Source organism: Lepidothrix coronata, unplaced genomic scaffold (assembly GCF_001604755.1).
Source record: "Lepidothrix coronata isolate B3197 unplaced genomic scaffold, Lepidothrix_coronata-1.0 Scaffold9, whole genome shotgun sequence".
Lineage (NCBI taxonomy): Eukaryota > Metazoa > Chordata > Aves > Passeriformes > Pipridae > Lepidothrix > Lepidothrix coronata.
In genome coordinates, this window is record NW_016690189.1 from 9554167 (window position 1) to 9570619 (window position 16453).

The 16453-nt window shown below is 41.8% G+C and overlaps 1 protein-coding gene across 2 annotated transcripts; it reads left to right on the forward strand.

Annotated features, from left to right (window-relative positions):
- The first annotated feature begins 1443 nt into the window (after nucleotides 1–1443).
- On the forward strand, nucleotides 1444–14241 carry SLC25A3 (solute carrier family 25 member 3). Of its 2 annotated transcripts, none has more exons than XM_017804339.1 (8): nucleotides 1444–1538; nucleotides 1693–1849; nucleotides 5872–5993; nucleotides 8493–8672; nucleotides 8794–8975; nucleotides 9684–9856; nucleotides 10835–10945; nucleotides 11056–14241. In XM_017804339.1, the coding sequence occupies exons 2-8, from the start codon at nucleotides 1699–1701 to the stop codon at nucleotides 11214–11216; spliced, it is 1080 nt and encodes a 359-aa protein (XP_017659828.1). In that variant the 5' UTR covers nucleotides 1444–1538; nucleotides 1693–1698; the 3' UTR covers nucleotides 11217–14241. The 2 variants fall into 2 exon arrangements, with proteins under 2 accessions (XP_017659828.1, XP_017659827.1); XM_017804338.1 differs by lacking the exon at nucleotides 5872–5993 and adding an exon at nucleotides 6158–6279.
- Nucleotides 14242–16453: the final 2212 nt, after the last annotated feature.

The following is a 16453-nucleotide window of genomic DNA, read 5'->3' on the forward strand; positions in this document are numbered from 1 at the left end:
GTGAACACTTGAGGCTCTCTGCTGGTTGCTAAATGAAGGTATTTAAAGAATGCAAGTTTAATTTGACCTTTTCCTAGAAGGCAGCTGGAGTCTAGTTTATTCTAGAGGGACCTGACCAACATTGATTTCTGTGGCAGTGCTATTAGATGTGTCACTTTTGCCTGTGTGACAGTGTGCCTCGATCAACTTTGTTGTGCAACACAGTGAGTAGAGCCAAGGCCTAAAGGCTCTCCTTGGAAGTTTGATAGGAGCTACTGAGCTGACCAAAGGAGGGTGTTTCTTCAGTGTGGTGGTGCAGGTGTGCTGTTGTTTGCATTATGTCTCTCTGCCCATAAGTAATAGCTGGGATGTTCAGTGCATGTCTCTTGCTTAGCTGGCTTCTGCACTTATGTTGTCATGGAGCACTATAATGAAAGATATATGATCAAGATGGTGAAAAAATGGAGTTCTTGCCTCTTTGCTAACTGGAGAGCTGAACTGTGCTGTGCCAGTTTTATACCATGTAAATCACTAAAATGAGTGAAATCACCCTATGTTAGAAAAGGCATAGTTTAAGGTAGGTAAGGCCAATCATGGGTCCTGTGTTCAGTAACATTCTGCTTTTCACGAACCAGTAATAAGTAATTCTGTAAGCAGCTGCAGCTGTCACAGCATAGGCCACATCAACATGCCCTGCAAGCTTACCCTCCAAAGGTGGAATTTGGCCATGGAGCATGCAGAGTGTGGTGGCAGATCTGACTGTGCTTGGTCTTACAGCAAGCTGTGGCCAGAGCCTCCCTTTGCTAAGGGAGTTGCATCCTATGGCTTTAGCAGGCTGTGATTAGAAAGTATTACTAGGTGCAATTTGCAGAACTGGAGTCTGGGGCAATACTGAGGACTTCTTTAATTTTAAGAAACGGATGTGATGCTAGGGGTTATGGTGATAGTACTGGGCTTGGTGATGTTAAAGGTCTCTTCCAGCCTTGTGATTCTATGGTTCAGTGCAAAGTGCTGCAGAGCACGGGTCAAGGCCAGCCTGCTGGTGCCAGCAGCAGGCTGCCGCTGCACGGGGAGAGCTGTCTCCGGTTTGACATTGCCTGGGGCAGGGCTGCGGGAAGCACGTGGGGTAGTTGGCAAGCTCCCAGAGCCGGGCGGCGATGGGGAAGGATCAGAAGTTGAGGCGCAGGGTTTAGCGCTGGAGGTGCGCTCAAACACCCCTAACTACGCGAGGAGAAGCGTGTCCCTGCCCGCGAGGCCTCGGCCATCAGTCCCCGCGTTACTCGGGGCGGTGCCGCAGCCCCGGCCCGCACATACTGACAGGGACACTGGCCCAGCTCCCGGTCTCTGGCCGGGCGCGGCCCCGCCGCCGCGTGGAGCGCGAGGCGCAGGCGCGGGGCGGGAGGGCGGTGGCCGCGGCTGCGCGTGCGCGGCCGTTATAGGCGCCTCCGCCAATCGCGGCGCGGGACGTTGCGCGGCGGCCCCGCCCCCGGCCCACGAAGGACAAGGTGACGGCGCGGGGCCCACCTTCAGCCTCTGCCGCAGCGGCTCCATCTTGCGAGGTGAGTCGGGGCGGCGCGGCGGGCCCTCCCGCCCGGTACCGCGCTCGCCCTGGGCCGGCGGGGCCGCCTCGCAGGTGCGGGGCTGGGGCCCGGCAGTTGCGCCGTGGCGGGGTTTCCCGGTCCCACGCCATTCTGCTCTTGTCGCCCGCCTCAGGTCGCCATGTTCTCGTCCATCGCGCCGCTCGCGCGGCACAACCCGTTCTACGCGCCGCACTTCCAGCTGGTCCAGGACGGCGTGAGGAAGCGCCCAGCGGAGCCCGCGGAGGCGCCTGCCGCGCGCCGGGGCTTGGCGGCCGCATCGGCCGCCGAAGGTGAGAGCGGGACGGAGGGGCCGCGGCGGGGGTGAGGCCCGGGGCGGCGGTGCCCGCGCTGCCCCCGCCGGCCCGCGCCTGTGTCCGCCGGGGCGGCGCAGGGAGGGTGAGCGGCCGGGAGGGGCTGGCGCTGGGCCTGTGCGTCCTCTTGGAGGACGAGGAAGGGCACAGGCGGGGGAGGCGCTGGCAGGCGCTTCCTTCCTCCCTGCGGGGTGTGCCGAGGGGCAAGAAGATTCGGAGTTACTGGGAAAGGACGTGGGAAGGTTCTTGCGCAGACTAATCACAGAGACCCCCGCGGAGTCTGTCTTGGGGAGCAGAGAGCGCTTTTTCTGTCTCTGTAGGGCCTGCAGCCTCGGTCACTGAGGTTATAGGCCCGTACTTTTTCGTCCCTGGTGAAGAGCAGAGTATGAATTTGTGGATTCAAAAGACCATGTCTCCCATCCTCTTTTCCTTTTCCTCTTTTTTCCCGTTTATTCACATCTGAACATCCAGACGTGCCTGCAGATGTTTTTGGGCTTTTGTTTCCTCCTTTTTTTTTTTGTGCCTAGCATTTGTAGAGAATACACCAGATAACTGCTGTTTAAGATGCACATTAGAGTCAAGTGCTTCCCATATGTTTCCCAATCACTTTTGTGACTTCTAAAGGTCATACCGTGATAATACTTCTAGTGTCACAAACTGGGTAAGGTTGGATGAGCCCACAGTCGGTCATCTGGTCCAAGCTCCCTGATGAGGTGGGGTCATCCTAGAGCACATGGCACAGGATTGCATCCAAATGGTTCTTAAATATCTCTTGCTAGGTAGACTTCCACAATGTCTCTGGACAGTTTGTTCCAGTGTGTGGTCGCCTGCACAGTAAAGAAGTTCTTCCTCGTATTCAGGTGGAACTTCCTGTGCATTGGTTTCTGCCCACTGTTTCTTGTCCTATCACTTGGCACCACAGAGAAGAGCCTGGCCCCATCCTCTTGACACCTTCCTTTCAGATAGTTACAGACATTGATAAGATCTCGTCTCAGTCATCTCTTCTCATCTCTTCTCGATGCTGAATAGGCCCAACTCTTTCAACCTTTCCTTACAAGAGAGATGCTCCAATCCGTTAATCATCTTTGTTGCCCTCTGCTGGACCCACTCCAGGAGCTCCAAGTCTCTCTAGTCCAGAGGAGCTGAGAACTGGACACAGCACTTCAGATGCACCTCACTAGGACTCAATAGAGGGACAGGATTGCCTCCCTTGACCTGCTGGCAGTGCTCTTCCTGATGCAGCCCAGGATACCATTGGCATTCTTTGGCCCCAAGGGCACAGTTTTGGTCATGGACAGCTTGTTGTCCACCTGGCCTCCAGATCTTTCTCTGCAGAGCTGCTTTCCAGTAGGTCAGCCCCCAGCCTGTACTGGTGCCTGGGGTTATTCCTTCCCAGGTGCAGGACCTTGCATTTGCCTTTGTTGAACTTCGGACAGTTCTTCTCTGCCCATCTCTCCAGCCTGTTGAGGTGCTTCTGAAGGGCTGCTCAATAGTGGAGGTATATATTAAAATTCTTTTAAGCTGTTAAAAGCTTAAAAACATCTTTTCATAAAAGAACTAAATGGTTTCAGCAAGCCACCTTTTCAAGTACCATGATTATTGAAGTGTTTTAGAGCAGTTAGATGGACATTCACATAATATGTGAAAGACAACTCAGCGTTGGATGTTACTTAATAAATTTTCAAGAAATTACTTCTGGCTTTTAGTGTAGTAATCCTTTTGCCAGCTAACTAAAGCCCTAAATCGCTCGTTAGTATGCTAAATATATTCAGTAGGTGCACTTATTTCTTAAAAGCATTATGCTTAATCTTCATCCTGTTTGTAGGCAGTTGTGGTCAAAGGTGGCCAGTGGTTTTTAATCTTTGTAGTCTTTTCTGCTGGGTTCATTATTTCACATACCAGTTGCTTCTCTGGCCTTTGTGTTGGAAGAAGAACATGTTGCGGAAGATATCTGAACTTGCACAAGGTCACACAAAGTCACTACAAACCACAAGACCTTTTAAAGAGTTCAGCTCAGGGCATCAGCTATAACCCAGCTCAGAGGCAAAATGTTCTGTGATCAGCTCTTGGAATTTGTCCTTAACATGTCAGATCAGCAGCAGAGATAAAAAGTAATTATGATGTAGCTGTCCCAACAGTAGGCATATTTTTATGCTGTGTGTTTATATTTGAGTAGCTTTGTGGTGTTTGTGCTAAGTCAGTGCCTGGGTATGTTAGAATGACGTTCTTGCTCTCTGTACTACATGTTTAGAGGTCTCTTCACAGGTAATGGTTTTTAGGACATTTGACTCTACCTCTAAAATAGAAAGCCTAAGATGTACCACCACAAACTTAGATACCTCTAAAGAGCTCCAGCCTGATTGATACTGGCTTGCTTTTCTTAATTGCTGTTTTTGAACACTGAGCTGACAGATTCAGCTTGAATAGTGATACAGCACATACCTAAAGCTCTACTTTTCTGTGGCTACTACAAAGGTCTGTCTCTGTTAGTCCAGGAGTGTGACTTCTAACAGTAAATTACTGTGAAAAAGGGACTGCAAACAAACACTTCTGGTGTCTGGGCAGTATGGTAACTAGTGAAGTGCTGTTGTGCTGCAGGCAAAGGATAGCTGGACAGAACTGCCCCATACAGACCTAGAGTCTGTTCCCTGATTACACCTGCACAGAATGCCTGGTCTGTGTATGTTTAACCTGTCATTCTGGAGAGTTGTAAACAGACTACTGCTGTCTGCAAATCTGCCAGCTTAGCCAAGCTATTTTGGAGGTTTGTGTAAGTCCCAGATCGGCATATTTGCAGTCTTGAGCCGTATTTCAATTGACTGTTAACTGATGTCTAGCTTTTAAGTTTAGGCATAATATGCTGTCTGTGATTTGGTATTGGTTATTTTAGAATAAAGAAAAAATGATATTGTATTGACTTGGTAATTAATTTTTAGGAGTTAAGTGAGAAATGTGAATTTAAAATGTAATATATGTGGAAGATATGGAGGAAGAAGTTCCCTTAAAATAGCAAAGTTATGAGCTGGATAAACCCGCTAGTGTTAACTGCTGCTCTATTGATACTGTTTAACATAATTGTAAATTTTTGTTGATGTTCGTAAAGGAATTTATTTCAGAATCAAAAAGAGAGTGAAGAAGCTTTGCATGAGATAGGTTTTCACTGTCTTTTGGTTTTTATTAGTGTTTCTGTGGAGATAGTTCTTACTAAGTTGGTGTAACTTTAATGACTTCCATTATATTCAAGTAACAGCAATGGATGTAATAGCAAAAGATTATGCCCTTTTACTCAGGGAAATATTTTCTATGTAGTGTATTGTTTTCTGGATGCTTATTAAGTATATTAGTTTTGTTTTTACTTATATATTTAAAATGTTAAGCATGGTTGCAGAACTGTGCTGCTACTTTATCCCTATTTTGTACTGTTAAATGTAAACTTGAATGAACAAGCTGTATATAAATTTGAGATTCTGTATTTGAAAGAAAATAAAACCTGTATAATCTGAAAACTACCTGAAAATACAGCTGCGTAAACAAAATTCCAACACTGATCTTGTAGATCATTGTAAGTCTCTACTTAAATACGGAAGTTACGCTGTCATAGAATATTTAACCAAAGAAGCTTTGTCTCCTGAGTACTAGAGGGAATTGTTGGACATTGCAACTTTGAGTCATAATTTCTACTAGCAGCTTCTGGGATTAGTTTCTGTGGTTTAAGTGTGTTGTGAACTAAAATGTCACTTTCTTCCATTGCTTGTTTAAAGGAGCAAATTCAATTTGGAAGGCTTGGAATCAAATCTTGCCAGTCTAAAAGGTGGTAATTTAAAGCAAGGGAATTATTTCTGTGTATAACAGTACATTTATATTCCCATAAACTTAAATGGGAGTTTATTTCAGTTTAATACTTCTGAGAAAGTAGCAGTCAGTCAATTTTGGTTTTTTTTGTTTATCTTTGTTACCATTTGTGATTGATCATATGTATGTAATTTTTTCCAATTAACTAGAATACAGCTGTGCCTATGGCTCAAACAGATTCTTTATGCTTTGTGGCTTTGGTGGGATTATTAGCTGTGGAACAACACATACGGCACTGGTTCCCCTAGACCTGGTTAAATGCAGAATGCAGGTTTGTTCTGCATGTCAGTATGTGATGACATTGAAAAAGCATGTTTAGTGTGGTATATTTAATCTACTAATGAATTGGAGGCATAAACTATACCTTGGACATCACTGTCCAACAGTGCATGGAGTTTATATAAAAGCATGGTGTGTCTTTATTTTTTGCTGCAGAATACAGTTGTGAATATGGCTCGCTCAAGTTTTATGCTCTCTGTGGCGTTGGTGGGGTCCTAAGTTGTGGCCTGACACACACTGGTGTTGTCCCCCTGGATTTAGTGAAATGTCGTATGCAGGTTTGTATAAACTTAAATGTTTCTTGAACTTTTTCTTCTATATAGACAGAATATTAACAGTTTGCAGTAGGGATGCACTCTTTTCTGGATGACAGGAAGTGAGTAAACTTGAACACTACTTTATCAAATCTGCTGCTGTGAGACTAGCAAAATACCACTTTTGAGAGAAGCAAAGGTATTTAGGATAATCTGGATGAATTCTTTTTGATGACATTTTAAGGCACATTTAACTGACTATATTTGCTAAAAGGAACCCAGCACAGTGTTACTCTTGGCTGCCTGGTTGCTGTCTAGCACTATTCCAGTGCTTTTGGAATAGGAAAATAGTATCTTTGGTGTTCTGCAGATCTGGATTTTAGCCTGGAGTGACATGCATGTGTAATTTTATCCATTAACACTGTGGATATCAATGCATGGCTTATGGATTGGATATTTTCTAACAATGCCACTTTGAGTAGAACGGCTAAAACTTGATTTGGTATCAGTAGGGCCTTTGGTGCTTGCAGCTGGTTTCCTTGAAGTGCTTCTTGATTGACCTGAAAGGAGTGTCATTGCATCACACTTAATTTGTGATACCAGCTTTGCATTAAAATCATTTAGTGAACAGCCATGGCTAAAAGCATACAAATGGATTTTCTCAGGCAAATCTACAAGAATGAAGCAAATTAAAGCACACTTCTAAATTTCTGGAAATACAGTAGTTAATGACTTCCTTGTTGCCTAGGCTGACACTGATTTAAAAAAAATGCCAATTTTGTAATTATGAAACTCTTGAAATTAGGAGGGAACTATGAATTAGTCAGACCTACTGGTCACACTAGAGTACTGGATGATACTCTTTAAAGCTGTGTTCTTCTGGATGGCCTTTATTTAGCATTGTTTACCAGAGATGCTTTTTCACATACTTAAGCACTTGAAATTCTGGTCTCAAACTAGAAATTCTGTAACACATCAGACATGCTTGGCTTGGGCTTACCAGTCCTGGGTTTCTTACATGGTAAGGGTGGTGATACTTCCCTCTCCAGCACTTAAGGGGGATGTTCAGGAGGGCGGGTTCCATGTGAATTCCAGGTATGATCTTGTAAAACCTGTCAGCATTTCTCTTTACAGATCCAGTACAAAGCATGTTACTAATCCTTCCTAAGTTCTCCAGGAAGAAACCTGTTGCCTGCCCTCCCATGTCTTTTTAAGAAGAGGTCACCTTTGCTATGGTTTAACTGAAACCAGGACACCTGTTACATAGCTAATAACTAAGCATGGTTCTGACTTGAACGTAGCCTCATTTTACAGTGTGCCCGATGATATATCCAGTTTTATGAAATGATGTCTCTTTTCAAAATTGACATGTTTAGGTGAAGTAGTTCTTGACTAGGTTGCTGCCAGACTGCAAGACACATGCAGGTTGGCATGTGTGTCCCATAGCTTTTTCTGAAACCTTTGATTGGCTTTCGGTTTGATACCTCCCTTCCTAATGCTCTGAGGAACTGTTGGATGATGTCAAATATGAAAAGTAAAAGTGTGATGTGACTTAATTACCTCTTTAAGAATTTCTGTTAAATTATTTCCTTTCACATGAAACAAAACTATTCAAGTCAATCTTTTTTTAATTTCTGAAAAGTTAATGAAATTCCAAAGTTTTGTGGGCAGAAAACAATTTGTATGTAGCCTTGTACTTTGACTTCACAGTAAAGTGTAGAAGTTGTCAAATACTCTTTGTTCCCCATTGCTCCATCTGTCTTTGACTATGGGGGGGGATCAAACTGAAAGTGGGCAGAGAACCTTTTCTGATTAGGAATCAGGTGAATCATCAGGTTTGGTTTGTGGCGACACTTGAGTGTATGTAGGTGTGACATGTAGAGTGGTCACAGGAGATTGCTCACAGGAGCTAACAAATTTTTAAAGAATCTGATCTATAAATAATTGCACCATATTACCTCTGACAGTGTTAGAATAGTGATTTCAGTAAATCTGTTAGTTACAGTTATATTGTTGATTTGGAGACTAAGCATAAAACAAAATTCAGACAATAAGTCAGGGTTTGAGACCAGCAAGTAACCATTAAGTTACATTACTGTAACCTTGTGGTGAGTATATCATCTGTCCAGGGAATTAAGCCAGCTGTCTGAGGAATTTAAAAATTTTAAATTTTTGATGGGGGTGCGAGAAGGGAAATGGTAAGCTATATCAAGTATTTAACTGCCTATTCTGTTTAGGTTGATCCACAAAAATACAAGAGCATCTTCAATGGATTTTCAGTGACAATCAATGAAGATGGCGTTCGTGGCTTGGCTAAGGGATGGGCTCCAACCTTTATTGGATATTCCATGCAAGGGCTTTGTAAATTTGGTTTCTATGAAGTTTTCAAAATCCTGTATGGCAACATGCTGGGAGAGGTAAGCCTTAAGTAGTTTTTGTAAGTATTGTAGATATTGTATATCTACAATATAATAGTAATGTGGAGTAATCACAGAAGCATGATTCATTAATAAAAATGTGTGTTCACGTTCACTTCAGGAAAATGCCTATTTGTGGCGTACTTCGCTATATTTAGCTGCATCTGCCAGTGCAGAGTTTTTTGCTGACATTGCTCTGGCTCCAATGGAAGCTGCTAAAGTTCGTATTCAGACACAGCCTGGATATGCAAACACTCTGCGTCAGGCTTTGCCTAAAATGTTCGGAGAAGAAGGCATCTGGGCGTAAGTTTCTCTCAGTTTTAATTTTTATTCATGTTCTTGATGTTGAATATTTTTTCTTAAGAAGCGTTGCTTTAATTCTGGCTTTAGCTTATAATACGTTTTGGTCTTTGTATTTTAAGATAACAACATACTTCAGGGAATCTGTGTTGAACTGGCTGTTAATTCCACATGCTCCTTAGATCCATCTTTGTGAGTATCTTTGTGCTGAGTTCTGCTGGATAACTTCAGTTTCTAGCAGTTCCAGTCAGAGATATTCAGCAACTTTCTGGTTGTACAGTCAAAGATGCTTGAGTCATTGGCATGTGAGAGTAACATAACTGCATGTTAGCTTTCTGTTCTGATAGAATTGGCTGTAGATACACCAGTCATTTCTCACTATCAGGACTTGGCTGGTATGCAGACATTAGCCTTACTGCACTGGTAATATCAGTACTACATTACTGCAGTGCATTGTAATCTGAAAAGTGACTACAGAAACTGCTGTGCAGCCTGGGTATCAGGAAAAGTCTAATTTGTGTTGCTATTTTAAGGTAGTACTCAGGAACTAATACAACTTAAATTTCTGTTCTGTAGGTATTGACAGCCTTACAATATCAGTATTTAGAAGCTTTATTCTTGATAATAACAATAAGCTAATTTATTTCAAGTTGGAAATGTACCTTAAATATTGAAGAAAACGAAACTGAGTTTGTCTCTTCTCTGATTAAGTTTCTATAAAGGTGTTGCTCCACTATGGATGAGACAGATTCCATACACAATGATGAAATTTGCCTGCTTTGAACGTACTGTAGAAGCTCTCTACAAGTATGTCGTTCCCAAGCCACGAAGTGAATGTACAAAAGGAGAACAGCTGGTAGTCACATTTGTTGCAGGCTATATTGGTAAGGAATCTTTAAGTCCTACACTTCATTAATGGACTACTGCAACTCTAGAGTCCTGTCTCTTCTCAGAATATTAAATAAACGTCACTAGCATGGGAGAAATTACTTGGAACTTAAATATATGCAGGGGAAAAAACTATGTTCGGTCTGTTAGTGAAAAATGAGTCTGTAATAGGACAATACTCTTAATTGTTCCTGTATATTACCAGTGTTGATGCCCAGGTTTAGGAACTGCAGCTGATTTAAGTGAAAAACTTGCATCTTAGTTAGTGTCGGGAAGGTTGAAAGGAAGGTAAGAGAAATTTGGATGGAACAAGGCTTTGCAATATCCAAAGACTCAGAAGGATTTTTTTAGCAAAAGAGTTACTGCGATAGCAGAACTGAGGTATTTTCTATTCACATCACGTTATCACAGAATCAGAGGATCATGTAGGTTATAAAAGACCTTTACGATCATTAAGACCAACCATTACTCCAGCACTGCCAACTCTACTAGTGAACCATGTCCCCAAGTGCCACATCCACACCTGTTTTAAGTACCTCCAGGGATACATCCAGGGATGGTACCTCTAATGCTTCCTTCGGCAACCTGTTCCAGTGCTTGGCAACCCTTTTGGTGAAGAATTTTTTCCTAATATCCTATCTAAACATCCCCTTTGCAACCTGAGGCTGTTTCCTCTTGTCCTGTTGCTTGTTACTTGGGAGAAGAGATGGGTGCCCACCTGGTTACAACCTCCTTTCAGGTGGTTGTAGAGAGTGATAAAGTCCCTTTTGAGCCTTCTTTTCTTCAGGCGAAATAGTCCCAGCTCCCTCAGTTGCTCCTCATGAGACCTGTAGATCTTCATCAAAGTCCTTTTAGGATACCAGAACATGATGTCTGTGCAATTCATTAGATGTGGTTTCAGCTGGTTGTAATTAGTGTACACAGTAATGGTACAGCTAAAACACCACAGAACTAATGTCAAATTATTCTTTCAGCTGGCGTGTTCTGTGCAATTGTTTCCCATCCTGCTGACTCCGTGGTGTCTGTGTTGAACAAAGAAAAGGGCAGCTCTGCTTCACAGGTTCTTATGAGGCTTGGATTCAAAGGTACATCCTTACTTTCATGTATTTTGGATCAAGTGTTTGTGGTGTTTTGGGGAGGATTTCTATTTTTCCTGTCATTTTATGCTACTCATGCTTAATGTTTTGCTCTGCAGGTGTATGGAAAGGTCTGTTTGCTCGTATCATTATGATTGGTACCCTGACTGCACTACAGTGGTTCATCTATGATTCTGTCAAGGTTTATTTCAGACTTCCTCGCCCACCTCCACCTGAAATGCCAGAATCTCTGAAGAAGAAGCTTGGTCTAACTGAATAGACAACTCATGGACTGACTGCTGGCTGTCCCAGTGATGAGTTTCATGAAACTTTTATATATTTGACTATGTAGAAAACAAACTCTATATGATGTCATTATTGGCTGTGCCCTCATCTCACATGAGGGTTTAAATTCAACCACTGTCATTGCCTGAAATAAATGAGAAACAGAGTGCTTAGTGTCTGTTTACTACTGCATATGTAAGCTTCCTTTCATAGCAGCAAATATGTCAAATACTCTCCCTGCTTTCCTCTCCCCCACAAAAAAAAGTTTAAAAAATGACTCTGTTCTACACATTAGGGATCAGAGAAGTGTTACTCTTCCACTTGTAACGAAAGTAGGCTTTCACTGTTTCCAGAGAAGTGCCAAAACGTGTCCTTGTAGAACTGCAGAAACAAACTGCAGTCTTGTGCACTTTGAGTCCACTGATCATTTGCCTATAATAAGCTGTTACTGTAGAATACCTGAACTCCTGAGTAGCTGAGATGAGACTGCAGTCCGATAGGGCATCCTGGTCGTAATACTGGTGTTCCCCACAGAGATAAAAAGAATCTTATACATCCTAAAGCTGTTTCTGCCTTTGGATGGTCATCCCAACTTAACTAACTTATGCTTACTTGACTAACTTTTGCTTCTCTTGGCTTTGAACCACACCAAAGAACTTGGTCCTTCTGGTTGTCCTGTGGAATTAAACCTCTTTAACTAAAAAAATGCTGATGTTAATAAAGATTTTCAAATATATCTAACCACTAAAAACTTAGTTCAGCTTTCCAGTAAGATAAAAATGGCTTCTCTTTTATTCGAGAGCTGGAAAAACTTGCCAGCTTTTCCCTATGTTTGCTATGGCTGTAGTTTTTGATTTTTTTTTTTTTTATGAATCAGTTTAATGCTGAGCTTTGGTTGAACCATGCACTTCTGCAGGGCAAGGAGTCATAACCATTTTTTTTTTTTTGGACCCTGATGTGAAGAAATCTAGGTTCCTAGGCATGCAAGAGGAGACAGTCATGCAGTCTTTTACTGAAGGATAATGCTGCCCTCTGCATTTCACTTGTTCAGTAACCCACAGTAGATAATCACTTCACCCTCTCCAGTACTACTTTGTTCACATAGTAGAGCTGGAGCTGAAATTTCTTTTGTGCAAAACTCTGGATATTATCTGCCTTACAGCACGTGAGCTGATGATACTGAACTTACATTGGCACTCACGTATGTTGTACTGTTCTTTCCTCTTTACTTGGTTCCTTCAGAGCTAAAAGGACAATTAAGGCAGGTGCCATTGGAATAGCATAAATAAATATACTGACTGCTGCTTCTTGCTGGAGTCTGATGTGCCTGCTATTGGTTTGCTTAGCATCAAGCTTCTCACCCCTTGGGAAAACCCTCCAACTTCCAAGATTTTGATGATTATACTGAACAAGAAAGCTGGGCCTTATTTTGAATTGCTGCCTTTCAGAATGTGGAATAAAATCTAAAACTTCTCCATTTCCCTGTCACCAGGACACTAATAAAGGCACTCTTAGAGTGGCTGGTATCTTAACTGCGTTACACAGCAAAGTCAAATACCCTAAGTCTAAACAAAACATTTGTGCAAGTACTTTGGTGGTGAATTAAAATTATTTAATGAGAAAAGTATGTAAATCTTGTTTCCTCGTAGTGAGTGGGAAGCTTTGAAGTTATTTAATGAGTCATTAAATGCTTCTAAGAGCTTTCTTGGAGAAGAACCTTTAGTATGACTTGATCTTGTATCAAGACCATAGATGTTAAATCAACTTTTGAAGTTAACTTACGTGTGTGGTACAACTTGTTAGAAAAAAACAGTATCACTTTTGTGTACCGAATATCAGTTTCTTTAAAAGCATATTTTAACTCAGTAGATATTTCTTTGTTTGCTGTAAAACATCTCAAGTTCCTTCTAATTCTGGGGGAAGTGAAGCACTGCTGTCAAATTTTAAGGCTGGCAGAAGAGTGACACAAGCTTGGCTCATGCAGTGAGGTAGCCTGATTGTCTAACAATCCAATGCTGAGCTAAATTTCACAAGACTGCTTCTTGTTCTATATGTTGGGCAAAATCGCACAATTTTTCCCTGGAATAGGGTCAACGTTGCACAGTTGTTTTGTGCAGTAATAGGAGAATCTTAAGTCTGTTTTCTCATTGCTCAAGGGTAGACCTGAAACTGTCCTTGTGAAGATGCTCAGATTTATCAAAGTAGATCTGAGACTACAAGAAGCAGCCAGCAGTTCCTCTTCTGTAACTGAGAAAAGGAAAATATACATAGCAATCATTGCAATGTTGTGTTTCAGTGGAAAACTCAAGAGGGGGAGAGAATTGTCTTGCAGGTGCTGGCTTCATTGACATTCAGCCAGAGGCTTGTTCAGATGCTTGTTCGGAAAGGGTTCGACATATAAAATGTTGTTTCTTAAAGTTTCTTAAAATACCTGCTGGTATTTTAAATAAGCTTCAGTGGGAAAAATGTAGTATTAAAATGCATTTAAAAGGTCAACTTTGTCATTGATAACCGCTTTGTGCATAATGCCTGGTACGTTTTCCAAAGTCTGGGAAGCTGGGGCGTGGGAGCAGTGGTGCTTTTGATGGACTCGCTCTTCCATTGCAGGGCAAGTCCTGTATCGAAAAGGAGCACTCCATTTTGAACTTGGATAACTCCAGACCCATCACTAAACCCCAAAGTGCTTTGTAAAACATGGATTATATATATGCTGCTTGTGTATATTTTATGAATGACAAAACATCCTTTCTTGTTGGTTTTGGAGCTGAGTTTTCTGGTTTAAAGCATATAGTTATATAAATTTGGAATAACAACTCCATTCACACTCAGTATTTGTATGAGGTTGTACCACAGATCAAATGTGCTGATACTTGCTGAAATGTTTGTTGCATATCATTTTAAAATGGGCTGTAATAATACAAATAGTTGTAATTAATTTACATTTCTATATAGAAATGATGTAGTTCACAGTGAAAACAATAAACATCCTGCTTTTTTATAGCAAATATGAGTACTTTGGGGAGATGAGCTTAGTAGCTATGTGGCTTTGTTACAGAATATGATTTTTGTAACTCCAGATGATGGGGAGAAAGATGTTGCTAGCAGGAAATTCTTGGCTGAGCAGGTGTTCTGCTGTCTAAAAGTAGATTTTAATGTTTTGGGATTACTTTGCTCATGTAATTTTTCATTGTTGATTACTTGATGCTGTTGCTGGCTTTTGAGTTGGTTTTTTCCTTGCAAGTTGCTGACAAGAATATTAATTGACCAGTTTTGTGCCTACAAACTAAATTAAAAGCAAAGATCTCCTGAGTGTCACCACAGGTTGGGCTCCATGGGATGATCTGTTTTAAGTACCATAGCTGTAATTTTCATTATTATCTGAATCTCTCAATCACTTGGTAAAATTGGAGAGAGTATCTTTGAGTGACCCTAGAAACGAACTTAGTAAGGGGTTGTAGTTTTCCTGAGCTGATAACTCTCCCCATCACTGACAGTACTAAAATAAGGTGATTAGCAGACTGCTTTAAATTTTTGAAAAATACTTCACTCTCTGCCTCACCTTTTCTGCTGTAGAAAGAGCTTTGCCTTTGTCCTTAGGGCAGTGTAATTGCAAAACTACTCTTCAGTTTTTTTGGTACAGTGGAGGTGTGTGCTTGAAGGGCAAATGGAGATTTGTAATACTTGTGCAGATTATGGCAGAATTACTGATTGCTCTCCTTATGTATGAGGACAACATGTGGATGTGCCAACGTTAGATTGAGATTTTTTTAAAATATTTTTTCCAAGTAATCTTTATGACAAATTTTTTCTCTTGCTTGCAGCAGGAAAGGTTTCTGAAAGGATCATAATGCTTTAGACCTGCACTTCCTGGGAAGGAAGGGTGGGTGGTCTGCATACATCTGAAGGGAAAGGGAAATTAATGGTCCTAAACTTGCCGTAGAGACCATGCACAGGGCCGTCTACTCTGCTTTTTCCTGGTAGATGTGTTCTAGAATTTAGAGGTTATTCATCTGGGGGTTGAAATCCACGGTTGTTTATCCTGGCTTATTTTCTGGTTAATGTTCCAAGGAGAGAGTGCTCTTTTCATGCAGACAGACCTCTGTTGTGTCAAGAGTGCTCTGATTAACTGTGCGGCTGGAGCGTATTTTCCACATCACTTGTGTAGATAGCACTCTGCTGGTTGTCCAGTTCTGCCTCTCCAGGTTTTTGCTGGCTACTGACGACAAATGGTGCATTCATAACATTGAAAACAAAATAAATTAAATTACTGTAGCCCATGATGCTGTTAATCCACTGGTAACTGTGAACTGCATCGTATGGGTCACAGTGAAAGACGTGCAGAGTGCATTTCTCACTCCGCTGTATCTGTGTTCCTTTTGTAACCATGTCTGTTGTGCCAAGTGCTCTCCTTGATGCAACATGAGCTTGCACACTAAAATAACCAAAATGGAGTTGGTGGATTCACTGAAGAGCAGGCTTTAATATACAGATGAGATATATTTATTATGTAATCCTCAAACTCTCATGGTGTATGTGCATATATATTTTTTGAGGTATATACACCACATGCTTTAGCATGGCTGACCGTTCTGGCTGTTGATTTTTCTGTCTCCTTTAAATGCCATTTGGTTATTTTTAGGGGCTCACTTAAGAATTTTGTGAAAGAGCAAAGGGTCAGGAGTTGGTAAAGGGTGTCTGTGGATGCTTTCTAGAAACATTTGTCTTTTGACAGGTTTATTTTTGTGGTCTGTCAGGTGGACTGGAAAGGGGTAAAAAAAATTGGGAGGTAGCAATAGACATTTACCAAAAAGAGGAAGATTTTAAACGAAGTGTATTTGAGGTTGACTGAGGGCAATGAAGGGGTATGGAAGACCAGCAACATGAAGCTGACCAAAAGATATGGAATGCTGAATGAGGATGAGAATGGTGAGGGAGAGGAATGGTTATATTTTCCATTCAATCAAGAGTCTAGTAGCTGCAAGATGTTCAGGTATGACCAACTAAACAATTGAGAAGTTATAAAGGCCTTACCATATACTGACACTTCTTGATATAATTCCATTTACAGGGATTTTTTGCTGTATTGCTCCTAATAGGTTTTTATAGTAATTTTTATTCCTATTTAACGTACTTTCCCCCCTGCCCTTTGTCTGCTAAACCCATTCTCACTATGTTGTTACTTCAGTCTACTACCTACTGCATTTTCAAACGTCCCAGATCTCCTGTTCTTCA

What these genes read in the sequence shown, in the direction of transcription:
- SLC25A3 (XM_017804339.1), top strand. Translation starts at nt 1,699, where the DNA reads ATGTTCTCGTCCATCGCGCCGCTCGCGCGGCACAACCCGTTCTACGCG. An exon ending in GGCCGCATCGGCCGCCGAAG is followed by an intron (nt 1,850 to 5,871) that starts GTGAGAGCGGGA and finishes CCAATTAACTAG; the next exon opens with AATACAGCTGTGCCTATGGC. An exon ending in ATTTGTTGCAGGCTATATTG is followed by an intron (nt 9,857 to 10,834) that starts GTAAGGAATCTT and finishes TTATTCTTTCAG; the next exon opens with CTGGCGTGTTCTGTGCAATT.